This window comes from Alternaria ethzedia, assembly GCF_023757985.1.
Source record: "Alternaria ethzedia strain BMP 0044 chromosome Unknown scaffold_6, whole genome shotgun sequence".
NCBI lineage: Eukaryota > Fungi > Ascomycota > Dothideomycetes > Pleosporales > Pleosporaceae > Alternaria > Alternaria ethzedia.
Window position 1 is genome coordinate 15432 of NW_026056199.1, and position 26433 is coordinate 41864.

At 53.6% G+C, this 26433-nt stretch overlaps 11 protein-coding genes across 11 annotated transcripts; 6 read left to right on the forward strand and 5 right to left on the reverse strand.

The window, feature by feature from the left end:
- Positions 1-233: 233 nt before the first annotated feature.
- J4E87_003279 (uncharacterized protein) lies at positions 234-1343 on the forward strand (the record flags this gene model as incomplete). Its single annotated transcript, XM_049374908.1, has 2 exons — positions 234-454; positions 878-1343. The coding sequence occupies 2 exons, from the start codon at positions 234-236 to the stop codon at positions 1341-1343; spliced, it is 687 nt and encodes a 228-aa protein (XP_049234830.1).
- A 152-nt stretch (positions 1344-1495) lies between these two features.
- J4E87_003280 (uncharacterized protein) lies at positions 1496-2826 on the forward strand (the record flags this gene model as incomplete). The annotated part of the gene is made up of 2 exons (XM_049374909.1): positions 1496-1499; positions 1748-2826. The coding sequence occupies 2 exons, from the start codon at positions 1496-1498 to the stop codon at positions 2824-2826; spliced, it is 1083 nt and encodes a 360-aa protein (XP_049234831.1).
- Positions 2827-2881: 55 nt separating this feature from the next.
- On the reverse strand, positions 2882-5005 carry J4E87_003281 (uncharacterized protein; the record flags this gene model as incomplete). The annotated part of the gene is made up of 2 exons (XM_049374910.1): positions 2882-4082; positions 4521-5005. 2 exons carry the CDS (start codon positions 5003-5005, stop codon positions 2882-2884), a joined length of 1686 nt encoding a protein of 561 aa, XP_049234832.1.
- Positions 5006-5793: 788 nt separating this feature from the next.
- On the forward strand, positions 5794-6786 carry J4E87_003282 (uncharacterized protein; the record flags this gene model as incomplete). Its single annotated transcript, XM_049374911.1, has 1 exon — positions 5794-6786. The coding sequence occupies one exon, from the start codon at positions 5794-5796 to the stop codon at positions 6784-6786; it is 993 nt and encodes a 330-aa protein (XP_049234833.1).
- A 342-nt stretch (positions 6787-7128) lies between these two features.
- J4E87_003283 (uncharacterized protein) lies at positions 7129-9225 on the forward strand (the record flags this gene model as incomplete). The annotated part of the gene is made up of 1 exon (XM_049374912.1): positions 7129-9225. The coding sequence occupies one exon, from the start codon at positions 7129-7131 to the stop codon at positions 9223-9225; it is 2097 nt and encodes a 698-aa protein (XP_049234834.1).
- Positions 9226-11837: 2612 nt separating this feature from the next.
- J4E87_003284 (uncharacterized protein) lies at positions 11838-14067 on the reverse strand (the record flags this gene model as incomplete). Its single annotated transcript, XM_049374913.1, has 6 exons — positions 11838-12516; positions 12566-12818; positions 12867-13080; positions 13135-13316; positions 13448-13665; positions 13754-14067. The coding sequence occupies 6 exons, from the start codon at positions 14065-14067 to the stop codon at positions 11838-11840; spliced, it is 1860 nt and encodes a 619-aa protein (XP_049234835.1).
- Positions 14068-15055: 988 nt separating this feature from the next.
- On the reverse strand, positions 15056-17111 carry RAR1 (putative methionine--tRNA ligase, cytoplasmic protein rar1; the record flags this gene model as incomplete). The annotated part of the gene is made up of 3 exons (XM_049374914.1): positions 15056-15431; positions 15527-16287; positions 16335-17111. The coding sequence occupies 3 exons, from the start codon at positions 17109-17111 to the stop codon at positions 15056-15058; spliced, it is 1914 nt and encodes a 637-aa protein (XP_049234836.1).
- A 1877-nt stretch (positions 17112-18988) lies between these two features.
- SPN2 (Septin Spn2) lies at positions 18989-20163 on the reverse strand (the record flags this gene model as incomplete). Its single annotated transcript, XM_049374915.1, has 4 exons — positions 18989-19221; positions 19272-19368; positions 19417-19979; positions 20031-20163. 4 exons carry the CDS (start codon positions 20161-20163, stop codon positions 18989-18991), a joined length of 1026 nt encoding a protein of 341 aa, XP_049234837.1.
- Positions 20164-20481: 318 nt separating this feature from the next.
- Positions 20482-21071, forward strand: J4E87_003287 (uncharacterized protein; the record flags this gene model as incomplete). The annotated part of the gene is made up of 2 exons (XM_049374916.1): positions 20482-20839; positions 20893-21071. 2 exons carry the CDS (start codon positions 20482-20484, stop codon positions 21069-21071), a joined length of 537 nt encoding a protein of 178 aa, XP_049234838.1.
- Positions 21072-21414: 343 nt separating this feature from the next.
- J4E87_003288 (uncharacterized protein) lies at positions 21415-23522 on the reverse strand (the record flags this gene model as incomplete). Its single annotated transcript, XM_049374917.1, has 5 exons — positions 21415-21707; positions 21793-22179; positions 22232-22667; positions 22717-23381; positions 23483-23522. 5 exons carry the CDS (start codon positions 23520-23522, stop codon positions 21415-21417), a joined length of 1821 nt encoding a protein of 606 aa, XP_049234839.1.
- Positions 23523-25119: 1597 nt separating this feature from the next.
- J4E87_003289 (uncharacterized protein) lies at positions 25120-26408 on the forward strand (the record flags this gene model as incomplete). Its single annotated transcript, XM_049374918.1, has 5 exons — positions 25120-25124; positions 25159-25361; positions 25428-25650; positions 25750-25862; positions 25912-26408. The coding sequence occupies 5 exons, from the start codon at positions 25120-25122 to the stop codon at positions 26406-26408; spliced, it is 1041 nt and encodes a 346-aa protein (XP_049234840.1).
- Between the last annotated feature and the right edge of the window lie 25 nt (positions 26409-26433).

Below are 26433 nucleotides of genomic sequence, written 5' to 3' on the forward strand. Positions count from 1 at the left end.
CAGACCGACAGCCATTTTCGAACCAGGGACTTTCGTTCTCGACGTTATTTCTTGCCGCGGCGAGTATAGGCAACACCAACCCGAGCAGCCCCATCGGAACCAACACATCACTTTCTGGGCCTATGGCGGACTTTCGTAACGAGTTATTCTCCCAGGGCAGTAAACTAGATGGTGCTCGGGCGGCTGAAGCGTTCAGATGGTTTGTCAAAGTAGCTCCCACAACCTTTCCCGTAATGACGCGCAGCGAGCTCGAAGACTTGTACAGCATCGTCGTAACGGCCGAGAGAGATACAAACGTTGGCATGATGATGGACGAGTCGCCAGAGAAGATCCTACTTATCAGAGTAGGCATTGCACTCGGGTTACTGCTATCGCCGGATCACAGCTTCACGGAAGTCTTGATAACTGAGTTGACAACAAAGGCCGCGCAACTCATGCCTCGCATACTCAACCAGTCGAGCGACTTGGCAGTCGTGCAATGTCTCACAGCTCTTGCTATATGTTCACTCTACACCACACATTGCGGATCTTCCTGGCATTTACTTGGACTGGCCATGACGCGCTGTATATCCGCCGGTATGCACACGTCACGCATCTCCGACACGAGCTCAGACAGCGAGACCAAAAGACAGAACGGGAGAGCTTTTTGGACCTTGTACATCCTGGACACCCACCTCAGTACGGCTATGGATCGGCCATTTTGTCTCAACGATGGCAATATCATGATGTCGCCACCAGCTTCCCCACAGCCTGCAGCAACGGATGCGGAAGTGAACGCTTTGCGATATCTCATACAACACGCGCAGCTCTTGCGCTCGACTCGAAAGCACACTGATGTAGATTTGCTTTGTCACTTCATCAATCTATGTCATTGGAGAGAAACAGTACCGAACGCAGTGATACCAGACGATCTGCTCAAAGACCAATTGCATGCCAGTGGTCTCGCGGAAATAATCAAGTGCCCAGGTTTGGCACAAGATCCCGGTCGAGACATGATGTTGCGACACATCGAAGAGCACTTCGTTGGCTACGCGGCTTCCGTCGAACACCAGCTTACCGGTAGAGAGCGGGCGTCAGGGGCTCTCGATGGCTACCTGATCTTCTTCATCGGTCTTTTCATCGCATCGCTGCCGCCTACCCAGGAGCGACAAAGATGCGTACTTCAATGCCTGAGCAGTCTCACTGTGCTCTCAATTCATTACACTGCTCTCCAAGGCTTTCGCAACATCCTCATGGCAATCCAATCTCGACCATCATCTCACGAGCATCTCAAAAGCTTAGTGGCCGCGTCAGAGATCGCGGTGTCGTGCCATGTGCGACGACTCATCTTCGGCAGTGTGTGAGCGGGCAAAGCCAACAACAGCTGAAAAACGCTGACATCCCATTGAGAGTCTCAACGCTCACGTCATTTGCGCTGCTAGATCTAGTTCCGATTTGCAGTAATCATGAGGCGCGGTGTTCCAATCCGACATAGCAGAGCGGCCCCGGAAAAGACATGGGTGAGGGGTCGTTTCGCTCGGGCAGTCGGACACCCCCCGAAGCTAGCGCTGCGGCCCTTTCGGTGATCGCCCGACGAGCTCTGTTGCTCCGCACATGACCCAATCCGCAGGTGTACTGATACGGCATTGGCTTCTGCATCAGATTCAGATGTGGAGTCTACTTCTAATCCCCGGCGCGTGGGTAGTGCGGCTATCCACATACATCTAGGTATACATCACTTTGGGTGTGGCTGCCATATACTATCAAGACGCGCAGTGCGACATTACTTTGGACTTCAAACTCTCCTCACAAACCTATCCGAGTCGCTTGCTTCACGCAATCGTTGTCATCATGGCTCCCGCACTTATCGAATCAGAGACATTTGCCCCCTCTTCGTCACCGTCAAATGGAGTAGACAAGGCTACTGTTTACCTGCTCGATACACTGCATCCCAAAGCCATAGAACGCGCACAGTCATTGTTCAACGCTATCCTCCCTTCAGACCCCAAGCATTCGGAATGGAGGGGAAAGGCCGAATATCTGGTCATTCGCGGATCATACCTTACCGCAGAAGACGTCGAAGCATGCAAGAATCTCAAGGCCATCGGCAAACAGGGCGTTGGAATCGACAAGATTGATGGCGAGGCCTGCAGAGCGCGCGGTATCAAAATCTTCAACACGCCTGGAGTGAATGCGCAGGCTGTCGCGGAGACGGTGCTTACGCTCACGATGTCTGTGGCTCGCGAAGTTGGTCGCATAACAGCGCTGCAAAGTGCCGGATTTAGCGTGCCGAAAGAGACTTGCTCGGGCTTGATCATCAACAAGAAGACGGTCGGGATCGTGGGTATGGGTAACATCGGCCGCAAGGTTGCGCAAATCTTCCAAGGCGGATTAGGGTGTCGCATCGTAGCGTACGACCCACTACTGCCAAAGGATGCTTGGGAAGACATCGCGCATACCCGAGCAGAGACTCTTGAGGAGGTTCTTCGAGCTTCAGATGTGGTAACATTACACGTTCCTCTAATACCACAGACCCGTGGTCTCATATCGTATGAACAGTTCAAGATCATGAAGCCCACTTCCATCTTGATCAACGCGGCCAGAGGCGGGATTGTGGATGAGGCTGATCTCGAACGCGCCTTGAGGGAAGGCCTGATCTGGGGTGCGGGTCTTGACTGCCATGAGAATGAGCCTCCGAACAAAGATAAATATGGTAGTTTGTGGGAAACAGGACGGGTCGTGAGCACTCCGCACGTAGGTGCTGCAACGGCCGAGACGCAAATGGAGACTGCAATGGCGGCAGTGGATCGATTGTATGACTACATCCAGACTGTACAGGCGCTCTAGCTAGAGTGCTGCTCACCGAATCGTGTCCGATTCTGTTTCTAGACCTTTCCTTTGTTTAATTGTAGGAGAAAGAATCCCAATAGTCTACGTTAGTGTTCAACGAGCCCCATGCGTACTCGCCCAACCCGTATTCAAGTTGGTTCATAAGGTCATCAGTCAGACCCATGCCAAAGTCTTGCGAACCTTGGTTATTTGGAAGGTCAGGAAAGTCTCCAAGCATCAAGTGATCCAGATTTACCCGTTCTTGCTGCTCGCCAACCGATTGAGAGTGATCTGCAGTGATGGTGTCTACGCTCAGATGCAGCGAACCCGCATTGAGGAGGTGATTGGGATAGACTTGCGTATCATGGGCTGGAAGCAGTTGATGAATTGGCTGGGTTGGGTTTACGGGGACATTTTCTGACACCTGTAATGCAGATGCAAACCGATCTTTGACGAACTCTGCTAGTATGACGGTGAAGGCAGTGGCGAAAGAACCTGCGTCTGGCATTTTGTCTTTGAAGTAGTTCAACAACGCACTGCAAGTGTTCAGTGTTGGCAGGGCTTCGGTATGAGTGACAGAGAGCTCGTCATTGTCGGTCAAGACCCCCAGGATAATGCAATAGATGACAGTAAGACCTGCAGTAAAGATCATCTGAAAGTAGCTGCGTGTCCAAGTGATGGCATTCTTGCTTCGAAGGTCTGCATACAGTTGTATTGTATGTATCGCTGATTGATAGCACGCTTTCAGTATCTCCTTTACGATGGACGTTCCGGAAAACTGCCGCGCTGGTAGGTTGTGCATGGCGCCACGGGCAAGCAGGAGGCGGTCCTTCTCGTACATGAAGTCATGCCATTCAGTACGCTCGTACAGACATTTGGGGTCTACGAAGACTGGTACTGATGATCGCAATGCACGGAGATCTTTGTCGAATTGCGAGAACGATGAGTATATGTGGCCTATCGAGTGGTATCCGGGCGTGCGAGTGTTGTCTCCACTATGGTGTGAGGCGGGCTTTCGACCAGCGTAAAAGGCAGTGTGCACCCGAGAGCTTAGCCGTCGCAGCTTGATGCAAAACAAGTTGACTGATAGCTCGCTTGGATGAACGTTCGTAATATTGGGAACTTCCTCAAGTACACCAGCACCTGATGTTTCGATTGTTTCGTCGTCAGCATCTATTGGTAATGGCATGCTTATTTCCGACTCGAGAAGAGCGAAAGGACGACCTAATATGCCTGAGCTGTAGCGGTCGTGGACGTAGCACTCCCAGAATATCCTACGCTGGTGTTGTTCTTTCAATAGGCTCAAGCCGTCATGTGCCTTCGAATGAAGACCCCATTCAATGCACTGCCGCATACACAAGCGGGATATTTCCCATATCGATGCTCCAATGTGATGGTACATGCCGAATCTTGCTATCAGCAATAAGTTCTGAATAGCTTCCGCATCTTTGATCAATGGTATGCCTGCAAGATAGTGTTCAGCCGCAAGGTAATAGCCGTACGGATGCTCGGCACTCGGACCATCACCTTGGCAAGCGCGATGCCGGGTTGTATCGCTGATCGCAAATACCATAAAGAGACGAAAATAGTCCTGGGCCGAGGGTCTCTCTGATGTTGGCGAGACAGTATAAACCCGGTGGAAAGCGTCCAGCGTCTCGCTACGAAGGAGAAAAGTATGATGGACATGAAAACGGGTGAAGTAGTTATCGAACAACAGTTGTGCTTGCGCAGGTGGTGGTAGCGCTCGAGCGACGGGTCGATACTTAGCAATGCGAGGGCGCTTCGCTAGTTGCTCGAGGATTTGTGCGCGATGGTGTTGCCATTTGGTGTCAGAAAGGATGTTCTGTAAGAAGCCCAAACCGCTGCCATCGCCAACAAATCCGCTCTGAGTCCCCGAGCTCGTCGCCGTCTCGGGACCTGTTGGTGTCTGATTGGCGGCGTCAGATCTCTCGGTGGAGGCTGGCGTCACGACACCCGTATCGTCAAGATCGCCCAGCCTTCGCTGCAGACTGAGTTCCTTCTCTTCCAGCTGCCGGATGTAGGCACGTGCATACTGCTCACCAGTGATGGGATCGACGATAATGCAGGCGATGTTCCCCTTCCGACAGCTTGTGCATTTGGGTGCTTGCCTGTCGCATTTGACCTTACGCAGTTTGCACTTTTGACATGCGGGCAGCTGGTATTCGCGCTCTTCCATCGTGAAACATAGTCGTGGGTGCTGGCTAGCAGTTCACAAAGTAATTGTCGGGGGTTGATAAAGATGGGGAGGCTGGGGCAGTTCCAATCCTAGGGTATCGACCATTGGTGGCGCCGGCATGGGGTGACAGCCGAGAGCATGCGGGGGTCGCCTCGCCTCTCCACGCCTCCACAGACCATCGCATGGAAGACGCGATTTGTGGACCACTTCCAAGCTGCAAAGCCTGATCTCAGACTATCACATAGTTACGACTGTTTCTTGCGCGCGTCTGTTTAATGCTAACATAACAGGTCATGCTCATCGCTGCGTACAGTGAATAATGGGTATTTTAGCCACCCATCCTACCGTGTAACAGCTCGCCCTGCAAGTAACGCATTGATGTCTAAGGATCTAGGCATTACATCACGCGAAATGTTGATCTTGTAGTTCGTCACTAAACATCACGTCGTGATTTCTCTTGTTTAGTGTCTAGTAACACTTTAGCACGTATTCTTCATCAACGCTGTGTTATAACCTCTTAAAACAGTCCGTTGGAAGCGCCCCCTGATATCGCGCCTCTTGGTTCTTGGAATACACACGCAATCGACTGCGGGTTGCTGGATTCCGGACGATCCGCGAGTACTTTAAACTTTCAAGATTAAGCCGTGCTCGGCCCTTCATCGGCATCTGTGCATGCGAAGGTACAAAGTACGTGAGTGGCCATTATTGTTACTTGTTTGCATACTACCAGACTTTACCAATACCCATTCTCGAACTTAACAGCCGATTCTATTCAAACATCCAACATCATGGCCATGATCGTAGATATGGTGAAGAACAAGTGGGGCGCTCCACCCAAAGAGTCCACCGAATCGTTCGCGGGACGCAACGTCCTGGTTACGGGCGCCACCTCTGGCCTGGGATACGCGGCAGCGGCCAAGTTCGCGAAGCTAGGCGCCTCAAAAGTCATCATCACAGCACGAGACGAGACCAAGGGCGAGGCGACCAAGAGCAAACTCGAAGCAGACGTCGGCAAAGCAGGTCAATTCGAAGTCTGGCAGCTCAACATGGATTCGTACGATAGTATCGTCAAGTTTTCGCAGCGGGCCCTCGCCGAACTGGATCATCTGAGCGTGGCCATTTTGAATATTGGCATTTTCAATACTTCTTACAAGCAGTCGGAGTATGGCTGGGAGCAAGATCTACAAGTCAACACGCTTTCGACCATATTGCTCGGTATCCTTCTCTTGCCAAAGTTGAAAGAGTCGCAAAAGCAATCAGGCAAGATACCCGTACTGCAATTCGTCAATTCAGGCATGCACAAGGTCGTGGAGATCTCTGCCGACGTTCGAGACAAGCCCGCTATTCTACCCGAGTTCAACAAGGAAGAGAAATTCCCAGGCGGCCAGAAGCAGTACGGTTATTCGAAGCTCCTCCAGCGATACGCCGCCGTTCAGCTCGCAAAGAAGATCCCGTCCAGCGAAGTCATCATCACGGCAGTATGTCCCGGTGCGGTCGTAACGAACATCGATCGCAATGTCAAATTCCCTGGTGTCAAGATCGTCAGAGCGATCGCGCATGCTTTGGCGTTTAGAACGGCAGATCTTGGCGCCAATATATACATTACTGGCGCCTCGCAGAACCAAGAGCAACATGGGAGGTTCTATGCGACCGACAAGATCGAGCCTGATGCGCCGAGTATCGTAGGGGAGGAGAATGAGAAGCTTGCGCTTAGGGTGTTGAATGAGATTGTAGAGGAGCTGGCAAAGCATGTGCCGGAGGTCAAAGAACACCTACCGTAATACTTTCAAAGTAGTCTGTCCGTGGTAACGTTGAATCAATGCATCCTGTCAATAGTCTTACAAGGGTTATGACGAGTGAAAGTAACATTATGTTGCAGTCTGTGTTGGTGATAACGTGCAGTGGGGTGAAGGAAGACGGTTCACAGCTGGGCTAACGCACGCTTGGACCACCAGCTCCACCAAAAAAGTTCAGCGGCAGGCGCGAACTTCAGTGCAACCATCAGCGCATTCACCCACCACCAGCCTCTGCCAGACATCCAGAGCATGGCGCCGCCTTCCCACTCGCCCGATACGTCAATCTCTTCGCATACCCTCTCTATCGGCTCCGCGCAACCGCCGCCCATGGAACTTCCACCAACCGCGGCGACTTCGCCCACAAGTCTCCTCACCAAACCGCTAGCCTTCCTCCAGCCCACCGCCCAGCTCAATGCGACATTCCTTGCCGCGGCGAAACGATATCTCGATCCAGTAGCCGCCGGCGTAAGCGCGTCACAATCACAGCGACAGCAAGATCTGCGCAAGAAGCGGAAGCGGGGCGGCGGCTACGATGACGATATCAGCGTGCTGCACTTGAAGAAGGTGCACTTGGACGGATTCGGCGTAAACCAGGTGTTCGAACAGACGCGCAAGATCGTCGAAGCAACAACGGATGAGATTGAACTTTCTCTGCCCGACGACGACGGTGGCATTGTGGCTATTCGTCATGGCGAGGAGGACGACGATGAGGGCATTGACGAGGCCGAGGAGGAGTACCACACCGAATCAGACATTGGTGAAGAGGGCGTCGACTGGGAATACGATGGTGTGGACGAAGACGAGGATGAAGACGCGCTTGATGGCGAGCCGGATGAAGAGGACATCGACATGGAAGATGGAGCAGACGGCATCTTCTCCGACGATGCCTCAGACGATGCGCCCGCGGAAACCTATCAACCGGATCCCAACGGTCTCAACGACGGATTCTTCTCCATAGACGACTTCAACAAGCAAACCGACTTCCTAGAGCAACAGGATCAGAGGGGAGAGGGTGTGGACAGCGACGATGACGAAGTAAACTGGGAGGCAGATCCCATGGAAGACGGCCCATCCACAGGCAAAGTCAATGGTATCGCAGGAGATGCATCCGACGATGAGTCTGACGAGGGCGGACCAACCTTCGGCAACGTTGATCTGAATGCACCGGAAGGCGACAGCGGCGATGAGGACGACCTCGAGGACGGTGACCTGGACGGTCTTGACACCGGTATGAACGCCAACAACGTCATGTACAAGGACTTCTTCGCGCCTCCCGCGCAAAAGGCGAGCAAAAATAAGAACGGCAAGAAGCGCGGACGACCCAACCCCCACAACTTCCCCGAGAAGCAGTCACAACCAGCAGAGGAAGTTGAGGAAGACGTGGAAGGAACCATGGCCAGGGTACACCGAGATCTCTTCGAAGATGACGACGACATGGAAAGCGAGGGCGATCTCTCCGACGTAGACCCCTCAGACCCGAAGTCGAGACGATCAACACACGAGCGGAGACAGGCCAAGATCGCAGAGGAGATCAGGAAACTGGAAGCAGCCAACGTTGCGAAACGAGAGTGGCAGCTATCTGGTGAAGCACGCGCAGCGGATCGACCAGTAAACTCGCTTCTCGAAGAGAACCTCGAGTTCGAACGAGCCGGCAAACCCGTACCAATCGTCACACAAGAAACCTCCGAAGACATCGAAGCGCTCATCAAGCGCCGCATCCTCACCGGCGAATTCGACGAGATCCACCGCCGCCGCCCCGACGACCTCGCCACGGGCCCCCGACGAGGCCGCTTCGAGCTCGACGACACAAAATCGGGCAAAGGCCTCGCCGAAATCTACGAAGAAGAGCACCTACGCGAGACAGACCCCAATTTCGTCGAAGCCAAAGACGAGAAGCTGAAGAAGGAACACGACGAAATCACCGCGTTATGGAAGAGCATATCCGCCAAACTCGACTCCCTCAGCTCCTCGCACTTCAAGCCCAAGCCCGCAGCTCCCAACCTAGAAATCCGCACCGACGCGCCCGCCATCGAAATGGAAGATGCGCGGCCCACCGCCGGCGGCGAGGTCGCGAGCGCAAGCATGCTCGCGCCGCAGGAAATTTACAAGCCGGGCGAGGACAAGAGCAAGAGTGAGATCGTTACCAAGAGCGGCATGCCAGTTGCCCACGACGAGATGTCACGGGAAGAGAAGATGTCGAGGCGGAGACGAGCCAAGGAGAGGGCGAAGAAGGCTGGGCTTAATAAGCCGGTGCAGAAGAAGACGGAGGGCAAGGAGAAGAAGAGGGGTGAGAAGAAGCAGCTTGTTTCGGATCTTAAGAAGGGTGGTGTGCAAATTATTGGACGGAAGGGTGTTATTACTGATGTGGAGGGTAAGGAGGTTAAGGAGGCTGTGAAGAGAGGGGCTGGCAGCTTTAAGCTGTGAGGAGATAGATTGGGAATTCAAGTCGTGTTATGACATCTTCGAATGCGTTGCAGCAGGTCCAATTCACTTGATTCTGAAGCGCTGGTATGCGTGGTTCTACAGTCTGAACTTGCTGTCGTCTCTCCATATGTTCCTTCAATCCGGATTCGTTTGGCGATAGCGCACTACGTACCTCATGCTACCAAGCATAGTGCACATATCTTCATTACTCAAAAACGTCCATTCGCACTATATACATAAGCTACATCATTCCATCATTTCCATCATTTCCATATCATATCATCCAAACCCATTCACCCCGATCGCACCCCCTACAACACAACCATACCAACCGCACACCCCGCCGCCCCAATCACCATCCCCCAAACACTCCAAGCCCCCACAAAACTCGCCTGACTACTACTCGGCTGAGCCTTATCCGTCACACCGGACTGGCCACTCGCAGTCGCCGTACACTGCTCCCCACACGCATACCCATCGGGACAGCAATTGCCTCCCTGATCCGCAGCACAACTATACCACGCACTCGGACAACTTCCCGCACTCCCCCCATTACCCGCACCCGTAGGCGCAACGATAACAACACCATTCGTATTAACAATAGTATCCGTCTCGGGTAGCGCACAAGACCCCGTGGTCTGGCAATCGCGGCCAACGCGGCAGCAGCCCGAGGGGTAGTACGCGCTGCAGACGTAGAAGCCGGCGGGGCAGACGTTGTCGCTGGGGGAGGCGGCGTCGGTGGTTGTTACGGCGGCGCTGGTGGGGCGGACGGGAGCGTCGGGGGCGCGTGTGGAAGACGGGTTGTCGTCGTCGCCGAGGCAGGAGGCGCCGGTTGCGCAGGTGCGGCCGTTCATGCAGCAGCCGCCGCCGAGGGAGGCGGGGCAGGAGAACCAGCCTGTTGAGCACGTGTATGCGGAGCGGGAGGTTGAGGTAGAGGTTGGGGAGGGGGTGCTGGTGCTGGTGGAGGTTGTGGGAGGGATGGCGGCGGCGGTTGTGGTGGTTGAGGTTGAGGTGGGAGTCGCGGAGGTGGAGGGTTGGATGTAGGCTGTTGATGTGAACTCTGCGACGCCTGTACAGATTAGAAACTGCTTTCGTGATATCAGAAAGTTTGAACTTACATCCAATACCCTGACACTTGAAACCAGGCAAACAACATCCTCCATTCTGCGCATCAGGACAACTCGTATACCCACTCGCCTCATCACAGCTCACACTGCCCGCGCAAGTCTGGCCCTGGGGACAGCATCCCACATCGCCTGCGCTTGAGCTCCCAGAGACACTAACACAGGTGCTGCTCGTGCCACAGCACACATCCGGCGCGCCAATGCTCTCACAACTCGTCGTGCCGTCTGGACACTTGAATTGGCGGTTCAGAAGAATATCTCTGATATGCATGCGCGCCAGCCAATCCGACTGAGCCAGAGGGCGTAGCGGTGAAAGCGCCTGCGATGTCGTATTGCCAAAGACATCGTAGTCTGTTCTCTTGGACGATTGCGGCGACGGGGTATCCGCGGCGAATATCCAATTGTCCAGCATAAACATCTCGCCTTCGTCCATGCTCATCTTCTTGACTCCAACGGGCTTCTCATGTTGCAGCCGCTGCTTAACGCTCAACCCCCTCTTCACATGTTCCTCATCTTCAGGAAAGTATTTCAGGTGTCTGGGTACATTGTGCGGCCATTGCGGTGGTGATTCGGCGAGTACGGGTGTTGCGCAGAGGGCGATGATGGCGGGCGGGAGGGCAAGTAGATGTGGTAGGTACATCATGTCAATGTCAACGTCGGAGAATAATTTGGTTCGGTGCAGGTGCAGGAAGAAGCACCGCAGACAAGCTTGTGAGAAAGTGTGGTTGCTGGCTCGTTGTGGTTGGGATGTCAGTGGCTGGTGGAGTGCACCGGAGCTACGACTCAGGTAATTGGCGAGGCTGGGATGCGTTGGCGCCTCACCGCCGATAGGTGGGCAGGGTGCATCCTGGAGCCCGCCGTTACTGCGACGATGAGGCTCGTTTGGCTAGTTGCTGCAGGCTAGGATGGTGTATGGTTTACTGGTGCTTTGGCGTTTGGTGCTTCAGAAGAGGGGACTGCCAAACGTCATGGCGGCGTGCAATTCCGCTGATTCCGAGTTCTCATCTGCAGGGGCTTGTTGACCTCCATCCAACATGTCTACCCAGCCTCAACCATCGACGTATCTACTACTTGGTCAGCATGATAGTCACTTACTCTCCGAGCCAAATGTCCAGCGCGACTTCGAGATGGAGCATAGGCAATACTCAAATCCGCACGTTCGCCTTCTGGTCAGGCGTCTTGATCTCGATGCGGTGTCACTGAACAGTCCACCCAACGAACTCAGAAGCCGGTTGCACGGCCAATTCCATTGTACATATATTCAGATGATGCATAACGCGAGGGGAGATCTCCGTCAATGGCCACCGACCGCTTGCCACAGCCAGTCGGATGGCTAGCCTACTCCTTTTTCAACCCACCAAGATAGTGTTGCAGCGCGTATCGCGCGGACCTCCGCTTCCTCAGCCCGTCGTACCAACTGGTCATCTTATACAAACGACCCTGTTGTACCACCTGAGTCTGTCGAACAGCACGACTCTTCCACACCGATCAAGCCTGCAGACCCTTGCGGGCCTTGCGCTCGCTCATGCGCTGGTTCTCCAGCATGGCCACCCAGATGAAGCAAGGCACAAATGCACAAGTCCCCATCAACACCATGATTTTCTGCGCGTCGCCGAATGCGTGTACCACAGCCTGACGCTCCGGACTACCCCATGGCAGTGACAACTGCGTAGTGATATCACCATAGATCTTTGGAGCCAGGTGCTTCGATTCTTCAGGGAGGTATTCGACGAGCCTCTTGGGTACGATTTGAGCCCAGAGAGTGCCGCTAACAGACTGGCCGATCGCACCACCGACAGCCGTGACAAGGTTGAGAAGCGCGATAGCAACAGCGACTTGGTCGTGCGGTACAGCCATCATGATGGCAACTTGCTCCACGTTGTAGAGCATAGCGCTCGCCATGGCGCCGAGTACCTCCACCAGGATCAGGATCGCTATCGGGGAGTCGGGTGTGCGGAGATAGATCAACAGGCCAGTCATGAGTAGTTGAGTGGGGACGGCGATGACGGCACCCCATTTGTAGGTATCGGTGTACTTCATGGCGAAGCTGATGATGATTGCCCAGGTGCACGAGACGATGTTGAAGATGTTCGTGATATATCCGGCCTTGGAAACGGAGAGTTGGAACACGACCTGAAGGTATGAGGAGTACATCATACGGTATGAGCTAGTTACTGATGTCAGCACAGATATCTCGCGGGGTTCGAATGACTTACTAAAAAGCGATCCAGGAGTTGCAACCCAACAGGCATGCCGCGATGATCGATCGGTTCTTCATGAGGTAGTATGGGAAGAGGGCATGGCTAGCGTAGTATCGCTCCCAGGCCACGAAGAGTAGGATGAGGCAGATTCCGAAGCTGACCATGCATATAAACATTGGGGAGCCGAAGCCATCCTTCTGGTAGACTGCAAGAGGCCACGGAAGAAGAAGCAGGGAGAATCCACCGGTGATGAGTATGACCCCGATCACTGTGACCATTAGCAGGGAATTGAAGTCTCACTGCGAGTTGAACTTACCGTCAAACTCGGTACACCAGTGCTTGGTGCTCTGCCAGACCGTTCTGCCGCTCGGCTCGCGCGAGATGACGCCCATCTTTCTTGCTCGCCTACCCATGAGCCAGAAGACGAGCCAGAAGGATATGGAGAAGACTGGTGTCATGATAGCGAAGGATCCATAGCCCCAACGCCAGGTGCTGTGGTTGAGCCAGGTCTCACCAAGCTTGGGACCAGCCTAAACATGATAATGTTAGTATACGTCCAACCAACTTTCAGAAAGGGGACTTACGAAGGTGTTGACAACGTAGGGGAATCCAGTGAACGCCATCCAGATCAAACGATTCTGCATAAGCGCGGTATCGGCGATGAAAATGTTGAAGATGTAATCGACACCGTTCATGCCGGTCCAGTAGATGACTTGCGCAGCGCAAAAGGTCTGGACGTTTTGGCATAGAGCCATGAGAATGAGCGCTGCAAGGACACTAGTCAGCACTGACAATACACACTGAAGAATCGAGATGAGCATATCCCTCTGGTCCCTGCACTTCGGATCCATGAGACTCTTCGCAAGATGGTGGATGGATTGGGATGAATTGACTTACAAGCAACGATGAACATCAAGCAAAGAAGAAAGCCGTGTGGTCGTCCAACGATGTCAATGAACTTGGCCAGCGGAAGCTTCGATACACCTCCGACAATGTTTGCGACGATATCGGTGATAGCCGTAAGACCGTGCATCATGAAGGCCGAGGTGACGTAGGGTCGCCATGAGAAGTTGGTTTGTTGTTGAAGGGAGTTGACGAAAGAGATGAGCATGATCCTATGGGATGTTAGCTTTGCTGTGTCCATTGTAGCAGTACAAAGCATCGACTGGTAGAAGATGAACCGCAATAACAAGATGGACTTACGCAGCATAAGCGGCAATCAGCCATTTCTTGGTCCAAACAACAGTCAAGCCCTCCATGTCAGCCGGACCCTTGGCCTGCTCCGCGCCTTCGTCATCGACAGCGGGATAGGTGTTCATCGAGACATTGCTGTCGTACTTGGCGGTAGTGCTCGGCGGCTTAACAGAAGAAGCATCGGCAGCGATCTCGGGGGTGTCGCAGAACTCGCGGCGCTCCGTGGGAGTCATCCCGGCCATCTTGTCGATCTGGGGTACGTATCCGCTCGCCATGGTGTACCTGCGGTCGCTGGTACTGCGCATCATGTTTAGTTTCTTCATCTGCGGCTGCAATTGGGGAAGCTAAGTACCTTGTCGCGGAACAAAATGCGACGGAATGGCGACAGCGGCGACTTTGGGTAAAGAGCAAACTAATTGCGGATTGCGATTGAGTGTATGGTTGTTTTGCTTGGCTGACGCGGCGAGTAGATTCTAGAGACGCAGCGGCTTGAGAAATTGCGCACGGACAGTGAAGGTGACGGGGAGAAGAGGAGAAGGACGGAAGCGGAGGATAATGCCTCACGGTGATAAACAAAGAATGCGGGGTAGTCGTCATTTCCGGTGAGCTATTTACTCAATGGGGGACATGGAGACGTGTAGGGCAGGAGCGTCATACTGTAAGGTAGTCACGATGGCGGTTGAGCGCAGACATGTCACTGCATGGCCTTTGTGCAAGAGTGCGCATCTCCGCTCAGGTACTATGATGCGGGTCAAGGAATGCTGATACCCTTATCGTAGAAGCGCTCATGTCGAAGGTTGACTTAGAAATAGACACGATGAGCTGGTATCATCGTCGTTGTTGACGTAGAGCAACGAGCCGGCTCACGACCTATGTCAACCTTGAAACCAGGGTCCATTGCACTTCGGATAAACGCGGCTCTCTTAAAGTCCGGTGGTCTACCTTGTTTTTCTGGGAACATACGAGCCGTGTAAAGGTGACTAATAGAAGGTGTTCTGACCACGCGGACTTGGCGGCCAGAGAGATTTTGACAGTGAAGTCGCTTGCAATGGTACCTCGAAAAGGATAATTCAGGTCTGCTCTAGTATAACAAACTCATGCCATACGCGTGGCTACATGTTGAAACAGACCAACTGTCTCGGTCCTGAAAAGGGTACTCTGCTGTTCCGTTATCTTGGTCATATTCTTCATCAAACACATGTTGACAACCCCCAAGATTTATTGAATGCGAACGCCCCTGCATCATGCTGCCAGTGCTCTCCCCTAAACGTAGCGCCAGAACTCCCAGAGCCGCCTCATCAGACTCACACACTACGAGGTCTGTAGGCTGACCTGCTCAACGCCTCTCGACACTTCCTCCTCAGCTGTCTTGGCTGCAGGTCCGTCTTGACCCTTCTCTGCAGCTTCAACACCCTTGTCAGCATCGGCAGCCTTCTTCGCCTTCTTGCGCTCTTTCTCTGCCTTCTTAGCGGCCGCTTTCTTGGCCTTCTCCTCCTTGGCTTTGCGAGCCTCCTCGCCACCAAATTGCTCGCGCCACTCTTGCTCCTTCTCAGGTTTGATCTGGGTGAAGAGATAGCCGGCCGTGCCGATCTTGTGGCCGACGGGGATAGATTGCGCCTCCCACTTGTCGGGGATGATGAGGAACTTGGCATTCAGCTGGGAGAGGATGGCGGCTGTCGTATCGGGCCTGTATCATGATTAGCTGTAAATTCCATACTCCGATGTCTCTTATGCTGCTCGACCAAGTGCGCAGTCATTCGATGAGATAGATCCAAGACTTACATGTATGGTTCGATCAAACTGGCGAGAAGATGGATTTGGCTCAACGCGAGCCCAACGACAGCGGCGCAACGATCTGGCTGTTCTGTAGCCAGCTTGTTGTCAAGTCGGTTGTCTTGCAGCAGCAAGTTACCCAAGCTCGAGACATGCAGCGCGGTCGCGAGTGCGGCACGAATCTTGACATCCTCCAGCTCGGTAATGTACGTCTTCAGCAGATCGTTGACCTTCTTCTTGTGCTCGGTGAAGTACTCATCGTCGTACTTGGTCCAGTCGGGTACGACCGAATCGTAGATCTTGGCGTTGTTGACGAATTTGATCACGCGGTTGATGAAGTTACCGAGGTTCTTCAACAGCTCGTTGTTGTTTGCGGCAATGAAGCCGTCCCACTCGAATTCGGTATCTCCAGTTTCTGGCCGATGTGAGAGAAGGTAGTAGCGCCACACGTCAGATGGAATGCCGGTCTCCTTGGCGTTGTTGCCGAAGACACCAATGTTCCTTGACTTTGAGAACTTGCCCTTCTCGTAGTTCAAGTATTCTGTGGTTGAAATGGTGTTGAGCATAGTCCAGTTGTCCTTGGTACCAATCTGCGAGCAGGGGAAGACCACCGTGTGGAACGGCACGTTGTCCTTGCCCATGAACTGGTAAAGCTTGACGTGCTCCGGGTTGTGCCACCATTTCTTCCAGTCCTCGGTGTAGGTTGCTGTAATCGACACGTAACCTATGCAGGCGTCGAACCATACGTACATGACCTTGTCCTCGTAGCCCTGATACCGGTCAGCTGTATTACATCGTGTTCAAAGGTGTGTCGTACCTCGAGCGGCACCGCAGTTCCCCACTTCAGATCACGAGTGATACCACGCGGTCTTAGACCCTCCTTCAACCACGATGAGGTGATGTGAACACCGTTGGAGCTCCAGTTGCCCTCCTTGCTGGCCTTCTTGAACCATTCCTCTTCTAATGGCTGCAGCTTGTCGAGGCAGAGGTACACGTGCTTGGTTTCGCGCGGAACTGGCGTGGCGCCATCGAGCTTGCAACGTGGGTTCTTCAACTCCAGAGGATCGAGAAGATGTCCACACTTGTCACACTGGTCTCCACGCGCGTCTTCGTATGCGCACAACGGACATGTGCCCTCGACGAATCGGTCCGCAAGGAAGCTTTTGTGTGTCTCGCAGTACGGCTGTGTTGTGGTCTGTTCCTCCAAGAATCCGTTTTTGTATAGTTTTGTGAAGATGTCTTGCGCGATGTCGGTCTGCTGCTGTGTGGGTGTGCGTCCGAAGTGGTCAAAGCTGATGTTGAACCAATTGTAGACCTCGCTATGGAGCGCGAAGTACTTGTCGCATAGCTCTTTCGGGGTGACCTTCTCTTCTATGGCCTTCGTCTCCGTTGCTGTGCCGTACTCGTCTGTTCCGCAGACGTATAGTGTGTTGTACCCTCGGGCGCGTGAGAACCGAGCGAAGACGTCGGCGGAGAGTACGGAGCCGACGATGTTGCCCAGATGCGGGACGTTGTTCACATAAGGGAGCGCGCTGGTAATGAGCACGTTCCGCTCGCCCTCGACGGGCAGAATCTTCTTGGTTTTCTCAGTCATGGAAGGTTGTGCGCTTTATTGAGTCAGCTTGCTATAGTGAATGGGGGAATGACGATGCAGCTCTTACTATGGTGTATCGGGATATGTAATTGAAGGTGAAGAGGATGAGAGGAAAGCGAGCGCGCAATGGGAGTATATGCAGCTTCACGTTTCTTTGGTCGAATAGCTGAGTCAAACGCGAATGACTGCACGCACGACGGGTGTGTGGTAGCTGCCCCGCCTAAACTTACCCCACCAGCCAGTGACGCCACAGGTGGCTGAACCCCGACTTTGATTTTGCAGCAGGGAGGACATTATCGCGTTCTGAACATTTGGAGGTTGAATCCAGCAAGATTGCCTCAACACCCTGCTCAGCCCTCAATCACTGCTTGTTCTATAGTGCACCAAGAGTTGTCTTTTGGGAAATAAAAATTAAACTTTATCGACCCGACAAAATATTGGATACAGTCACAACACGAAGACTTATACTATCACACCACGAAAGGGAGAAGACTACACCAACTAAGTTCTCACACAACTGCACTGCTCGAAAGTTTCTTGAAGATGGCATCCCAACACACCAACCCATCACCCACCCGGACCCCCTCACCCGACCCCTTCGACGCCCTCCTAACCCTAGAAGACACCCTCTACACCACCGCCTACAACCTCGGCGTCTCCGACGGCGCGCACGCCGGCCGAATCGAAGGACGAATCTTCGGTTTAGAAAAAGGTTTCGAAAAGTTCGCTTCCCTGGGCGAGCTCCACGGACGGAGTGTAGTCTGGGGATCACGAATACCCGGTCTTCAATCAGAGTCGACTTCAAAGTCTAGTCCCGAGCCCAAACCAGTTGTCGGCTCGGAAACATCAGAGCAGTCGAAGGGCTTAGAAAGCGAGTCGGAAAGACGAGTGACGAGATTACCACCCCTCCCAAACAACTCCCGCCTTCTCAACAACACAACACTCCTGCACTCCCTAACCGACCTCCTCACCTTCGACACCTCAAACACTGAAGAAGGCGTCGCGGGTTTCGATGATAGGTTCAAGCGCGCTGGGGCGAAAGCAAAAGTCATCGAGCGAATCGTCGGGGAAGCCGACAGTCACGCATCTGTAAAGTCACCTGATGGATCACAATCACCAGCGCGAGGGAAGACGGGACCGGTGAGAGTGACGGGACAGAGTAAGGCTAGTGGAGCGAAGAAGGGCGATGATAGTATAGAGGATTTTGCAGGGTCAAAGTTGTTGCGCTGAAAGGGGACGGTAGGGAGTTTAGTACTTCTGGGTGTTGACTTTGGGCGGGTCGGGCGGCGCAGAGCCCCATCTGTCTCGATGGGGAGAATGGTAGATGAGGATCTGCGGTCGTATCATCTGGTTACCCGTGGCTGCCTCCCTGGGTAGAGCGGACTGGGCCATCGTACCATGCCCAAGATTATGGCCTGACATCGCTACACGGGCGGAAAGAGCGAGCAGTCAACTTATCTGATCGAACCACTACAAGACGAAAGCTGAAAAAGCACTAGGCTTCAAATTACTCCGCTATCCTAGAAGGGGACCCGGGCACAACCCAAGGTCACAGCTCAACCACTACACCGTTGCTATGACATACGAGATGAAGAAAGATAATAAGAATCCATCGTAACTAAAAGGATATTGAGAAAGGTGTCAAATCGAAAGTGTGCCGCAAAGTCTCCTCCTCTCCCTTTTCGTGCTAGATGATGCACTGGTATCAAAAACATGTCGCAAATGCCCCCCTTGCGATGGACGCACACCTAAACCACCTCCGCTCAGATAGCATCGATCATAGGGACAGGCCTTTCCATGCGTGGCTCCATACGCGGTGGTGGAGGGCCGTTGGGCTTGCCCCCGCTACTGTCGACGCGGTTATGATTCGGGAACTCCTAGTACCCGTTCATGGTCATGCGCTGGCTGTTCCTGCTGAGCTCGCGGTCGGCAGAGGGTGAGATGGGGCGCGAGGAGTGGCCCTGGTGAGAGCTCTCCTTGAGGGCGAGCAGCTGCTTGGCGCGGAACGACTCGTAGTGGATTTGTGCGGTCGTCTCGATCAGGTCTTGCAGGTGGGTGCGGGTGAGGAAGTTGCGGAGGTAGACGAATTCGCAGTGGTTCTCGTCCTCGACTGGGGGGTGTTAGTGGAGTTCGCGTGGAGGGTGGTTTGAGATGGCCTACCGTTGATGATACCCCACTTGTTCTGGCGACCACGAACGTTCCTGCCGTTGACAACAACGGTCCTCTCAGAGCCGACGACGGCAAAGGGGAGGAGTTCCTAGTGGAAGTTAGCAGACGTCTAGTCACACCTCGACATGTCCCTCACCTTGATGGCCTGCTTTGCCTGGACTTCCTCGTTGTCATCCTCCTCGTTGTCGTAGGGGTACATGCGCAGGTTGTGGAACTGGAACTCCTCCTTTATCCTGTGCTTGAACTCGGCACGCTCCTCCAGGGTCAAGCTGTCGCTCTTGGCAATGACGGGCACGACGTTGACAAACTCGCTGAGCTTCTTGAGGACGACAATGTCGATGGGCTTGAGGGCGTGGCCAGAGGGCTGGATGAAGAACAGGCAGCAGTGGATGCGCGTGTCCTGGAGGTAGCGCTCACGCTGGGCGGTGAGCTCCTTGCGGAGGTAGGCGCTGTGCTGGTCCTTGATGTACTTGACAATGGGGTCCCAGCAGCGCTCGTTGTTGATCAGGTCGCCGTAGCCGGGCGTGTCGACGATGTTGAGGCGCAGACGCACGCCGTTTTCCTCGATGATGTGTGAGACGGGGTGGATGTTGGTGGTGCTGCGGACCTCCTCGTCGGGCTGGAAGCGGCCCTTGGAGTCCATGAGGTGCGAGGCGAAGAGCGTGTTGATCAGTGTCGACTTGCCGAGACCAGTCTGTCCTGTACACCGTCAATACCAATGGAGACACGTGATAGAAAGATGAAGCCTACCAACGCAGATGACATTGAATTGGAAGCCCCGCTTGACCGACTTGCGCTCAATCTGCTTGGTGATGCTGTCGAAACCGACATAGCTGTCCGGGAAGATGGGCTGCGACTGGTTCTGGTTGTATGCAGCAGCCATTGTGGATGATGGGAGCCTCGGGGCGCGGACTGGGGGTGATGGGGGTGGGTGGGTAAATGGGAATTAGGTTGGGGAGAGGAGGGTCGGAGGTGTCGTCGTAATAGAGTAAATAGTCAGGGTCGCTGCGCTGGCGACTTTCTCGTGGAGATGCAGGCGCGGGAAAGGGGGCAGCTAGGAAGCGAAAGCGCGCTAGTGGGAGGGCGGTAAGGCGCGACCTGCAAGCTCGGACTGGGGTCTCGACATTTTACAACTCCATCACCGGCATCGCCATTTCGCGGCCCTACGTAATCCCGTCGCAGCCAGTCACCCGCTGCAGTCATGGCACTCACCCGTCCGCTCCCTCCGCTGTGGCAGACGCTGCTGCCCGGCCTCAATGGCCCAATGCGGCCTATCCTCAACACGCCTTTCCTCCAACGCCTATCACAGCCTTTCGGCGCAATCAACACATCATTCGGCGCACTCGCAATACCGTCCCTATCACTCCCCTCAATACCGTCACTATCCGATATATGGGATGGCATACTCAATGCAGTACCCAAGAAGAAGACGTCATACCGCAAGAAGCGCCAACGGTTCATGGCGGGCAAAGGGCTGAAGGACATCACATCGCTCAACACATGTTCCGGGTGCGGAAGAGTCAAGCGCCTGCACATTCTATGTCCCTACTGCGTGGATGGTAAGACTGCCAATTTCTATATCAAGAGAGCCATTCGCTAACAAACACCCCAGCCATCAAGACCAACATCTTCGGCCAGCTCAACTGGGCCATCCGCCGACCGACCGACAAGCAAGTGAAGGTCATGAAGAGAGAAAAGCGCGAAGAGGCGCACCGGGTTCGGACGATAGAGCCCGACCAAAGGAAGGCGAAGGAAGAGGCAATACTGAAGCACACGGGCTGGAAGAAATGATGCGGGGTAGAGGAAGTTGTGACCAAGAACTACACAGGCTGGACGATGTGATGCACGGAGGTTGCAGGAAGCGTGAACGGGAATTATGGGCATGTACTCTGCATGACTATTTCAAGCGCATATACAGGCGCGGCTTGGGCGTTGGGATACTTGTACATGGAACATGTAACAACATTACGGATGGAAGATTCCGATATACACAATTGCAAATGAACACCTCGACAAGCATTCAGTGTGATTTCGACGTAAATGCACACCGAATCAAGCAACCCAAGGTGCCCTTAGCACCCTCATCTATTGCACCACTCAATATCCTATAATCACACCCCCACCCATCCATCCATTACCTCTTCTCCCCCAACCCATCCCCTCTCAGCGGCGGCGACCCAACCGTACTCCCCCTCCTACTCGCATCGCCCTTCCCCTCCGCGGCCTCCCTCTCCAAAAAGTCCTGCCACAGCTCCGCCAACGACTCCTTATTACTCGAGCTACTAGCCATGAGCATGGGGTCTGCGGCTGCGGCGCTCAGCGACGCCGTCGATGGTGTTCGTCTGAAGGGCGAGGAGAGGGGGATGCGCAGGCCGGTTGAGCTGGATGATGTGCCGGGGCGAGCGAGTCCTGCTTGCTCTTTTTGCTCTGCGTGGGGGGTTAGTTATGTGAGGGAGAATGGGTGGGGGAAGGGGGAGAGGGAGAGGGGGGAGGGAAGGGAAGGGGGACATACCATCTGTCCAGCCCAACAACGCAGAGATGAGCTGCAACGCCTCGAATTTCTTCGGATCACTCCGGTCTATACTCAGGAAATGCAAAAAGTAGTTTGTGATAATCTGTCGATCGACGTTGTCTTCCGGCCGACCCTTCTTCAGTATCCGCAGTGCTTTCGTAAGATGTTCGTTGAGTGTTACGGCTTCGTGGCGCAGTTTGCCGATGAGCAGGTTCTTCTCTTTGACTTCCTTCTCGAAGGGAAGGGCGCGCTCGAGATCTTTCTGTGTGGACTCGAGTGTGGCTTTGGCGGCGTTGGACGCTGATTCGGCGGCTTGGACTTGTTTCCGCAGGTCGTTGATTTGCGATTCGTAGGTCTCGACGGACTTTTTGAGCTCGGCTTTTCGTACTAGACATTGTCAGTTGGGCAAGACTATTATTATAGGTTGGATTGTACTCACGGTTTTGTACTTCCTGCAGCGCCTTCTGCAGACCCTCCACAGCTTGATTATTGGTGTCCCTATCCCTGGCAGCGCGTTCGTACTCTTCCCGCATCGACTCCAGCTGGTCTCGCAATTCAGCGTCCTTCTCAGCCAGGTTCTCGCGCAGAGATCGCTCGTTCATGGCCAACACTTCCCAGTCTTGCATAGCCTGTTTGGCGTTCTCGAACTCCTCCCTGGCGTATGCTTCTCGCGAGATCAGCTCATCGCGTTCCTTGATCCAGTTTTGTTGCGACAGAGTCGACCTGCTCCGTAGTGTCTCAATCTCGGATGCCTGAGCTTCCTTTTCTTGCCGTAGCTTTGCGAGCTCCTCGGTTAGGCTGTTGTTGTTCTCTTGTAACTCGCGGGTTTGCTCCTCGAGGTCGGCGATTTGCGATTGGAATTCCTCGATTCTGGCCTGCACATGGTCAGTATTCGGTCTGCTGCAAACTCCTGTGCAGACATACCGCATCGGCCTTTAACCGATCGCCCAAACTGGTCTTGATCGTGTTGACCCTGCCGAGCAGGTTCTTGTATTGTGTCTCAAAGTGCTCCTTGCCCTCGTTGGCCTCATCCAACTCCTCCCTCAAACTCCGCATCTCCTCCTCATGGTTCGCATGTGTCTCGTCTGATGTTCCCGCGCTCTGCTTGTTCTGAACCTCCTCCAGACTCTTCCTCAGCTCCGTGACTTCCTGGCGTAGCGCATCGCGCTCCTTGGCTATCGCGTCTAAGCGTGCGCTGGCGTCCGAAGGGGGCGGCGGGGACGCGGAGATTCCTTGTTGCGAGCGTGAGCGTGCCAGTCCAAGCGCAATTGCGGACGAGATGCTGTGGTGTGGAGTCCCGTTGGTCTGCAGGGTGGGCGACAGCGGCGGTTGGTCGTCGTCTACGTCGTCGTCGTCTGGATCGGCTGAATGCGCGGCGGGCTTCTGCATGGACACCATTAGCACTCGTGGTTGTATAGAGGGCTCTCGTGGACCGCATACAGCCTGCTCGGCCTCATCCTCGGCGTCTTCGTCGTGATCCTCCGCGTCGCTTCTGGCGTGGTCCCCATTCACTTTGTCCGTGCCGTCCGCCTTGTTCGCAGCGGCGGCTTTCTTCTTGTTCTTCTTTTTCTGCGACTTGGACAAAGTGCCTGTCGTCGCCTGTTAGCGTATAATTCTTCCGTGCTCCCACATGGGCCGCGACGTGAAAGCGGAGTTTACTGGCACCTCCGAGGGCTGCAAGCTCACCTACCACTCTGCTGAATGGGGTCCGATGTGGTTGGCGCAGACATCTTGAAAGACGCGTAATGCAGTCGCTACCGCATCAAGAAGACTTGGTTTACGGGGGAAAGAGGCTCTGGGGGTTCTGGGGGAGCATTCGTGGATGTCTCGACTTGGCAATTCGTGTCCCGTTCTATGGTTTGTTTCGGCCCACGCGGTCCACGGGTGGCGTACGTCACTAGCCACATCTCATTACTACCGTCCCATCTTTAGGCCGACGCATCCCCTCGTAGTCATCAACACGCATTCGACGACTTGTACATTGTTTCGATAACAAAGGAGGCAAATTATTTGTGTGCCTTGCTTCGCGACTCGAGCCATCGGCGACAGCGCGCCAACCTTCGCGGGGTAGCCGAGCCCTCCGACATCTCCTGCACCTCAGCTCAAACAAGCCAAGACTAACCACGTAATCATTTCGATCCTTCAGAACATGAACTACTATCGGCCTCTGTTCTATTCGGCTATCACGATCATATACGCCTCGTTCACACTTCGAGTCCTCAGACTAGGTCTTCTCCCAAGAGTGATAAGCCAGAAACGGGACACAAAGGCCTCGTAAGAGGGCGTATCGGATATTCGAGTGAATTCAGCCATTCTGTTGCTCGACAGCTCCTCAAGGAACTCCCACCACTTACTTCAACGTCAGTCATCCACGACAACGGCTACGGTCACGGCGCAGTGACCATGGCGACAATGGGAGGCAACCTCCTAACAGGTCTCCAGATTCACGCCACAGACGTAAACCCCATGTTTCTCACTCAGCTGCAAGCCAATCTCACCGACAAGCCCTCGTGGCCAGTCAAAGTGGAAAAAATGGACGCATGCAATTTCACCTTCGCAGACAACACCTTTGACAGCGCCACGAGGAGATGTGGGACGAGGTGCTCGACTCCATCGTGGACGAGTTGCCTCATAATGAGTGGTTCAAGGTTGAGGATGGGGTGAATAAGATAAGGATGGTTACTGATGTTGCGATTGTTAAGAAGAGAGGTTTGTGAGTGGTTTTCTGCTGTGTATACTCTCTGACAATCTAGATCTGTACAAACAATACGGTATAAAGGCTCCGCTTCTCTGGTTATCGAGTGCGCCTGCTGTGGCTTTCCTATACTACACGTCCAGTCACTGGTATTCACTCTCACTATCGTGGCTACCGTACCTTGCCTCATCCTACGAAAGTCTTGTGGGTCCCTTGGGAAGGTAATGAGCTCATTACTCAGGCTACCGAACTCACCGATACGGCCATATCAGTCTTTCACGAGACTGGTTCTACGTTTCCTATCTGAGAGTTGTAAACGCACTTCTAGTGCAGAGACAGTCGACCAAACCCCGCTCATCATCACGAGCACAAGTCCATGACTGCATATTGGCCAAAGCTTCCTCCAGGAACGTTTGGTCCTTTACCATCGCCTTCAGGCAGCACACGATAGTCTGATGAGGCAATCGCGCTAGCAACGAGACTCTGCTTTGTCTGCGTATATAGATCCGCCCACTCTCCTGTTTCCAAGTCTACACATCGACTCTCAATCTACTCAACTGTACCAAAACCTCGTACAATATGCAGCTCCTACTTCTCCTCCTCGCCGGTCTTTTTGCGTCCCTGACCTCCGCATGCGGTTTTCCATTCAACAACAATCGCCTCACCAACAGCTCCTTGGTCGACGACTTCATCGCCGACCTGGAAGTATCTGGACAGCTCGGCGATAATGGCGGTCAAGGCTGGATGACAGTCATCAGTAACCAAGTTCCGGATAAAACGTTCTGGCCCGATATGGGCACCGAAAAGAACCCCTATGTCTATATTTATTACTGCTTTGCCACTAATGAGGACTTCGACGCGCTCCACGACGTCGGTAAGTAATCCTATATGTCACCTTCCACATCACGAATTTTGCAAGTACTGACTCTATTTACCACAGTGGACAAGGCAGCAAACGAGTGGCTGATGAAGTTGGGCAGGGGTTCAGACAATGGACATCGATTTGTTGGATTTCGTCACTACCACGACGCCGACATAAACTTACATCCACGTTGTGTGAAGGATGATAAGTGGAACGACCTTGTTCCCGAAGGTACACTCGTGATCAAGAAATCCGTTGATGGAGGTGTTTCAGCAACTATTGGATTCATCCCAGAGACACAGTAAGTCGGTCATTGACAAGCATTATACTTCAACTTTCTATCATCAGGTTACTGACACCTTTTTCCTACTTCAAGAAATAGTTATCCCGATCGGCACAGTATGCATCTTGTAGTGGCTACGCGTCCTGCCGACTTCGACTTATGGAAATGGGAGGTGGTTCATGAGTTCGGTCACGTTCTTGGCTTTGAACATGAGCATCAGAGGAAAGACCGTGAGCTTTTCCTGCTAGACAATCTTTCTATCCCGGCTAACAAGTTCAGGGGACGACTTTGTCAACTTCGACTGCTCCAAACTCGAAGGCTACGAGACTGCCAAGCAGAAAGTAGAAACTGAGCCCGCGTGGGAGGGGAAGACCATTGAGGACGTCTGTGGATCCAACTTTTTGGGATACATGCACGGCCTCCATTTTATAGCACCAACCGCATACTGCACCGATATGGGTCTCGCAAAAGATGACAGGACACCGTTGCTACAGTACTCGGAAACGGCATACGACCACGACTCTATCATGCAATACCCCTCTCAAGCGTTCGCTGCAAATCAGCGAGGTGCCGTCAACGAGGTCCCGCTTGTACGCTGGAAGAATGGACGTCCCAGTGACGGTTCGGGGCCGAACGATGAGAACGCACAATACATTCCAAATTGGAAGGCGATTTCGGATGGAGATAAAAGGGGTATTCAGCACTATTATCCATACCTGGGACCTACAGAGAATGAACAGAATCAAGATGTACAGGATGTAGGAGTATGGGGGTAGCAAGACATCGATGGTAGAGAAATTG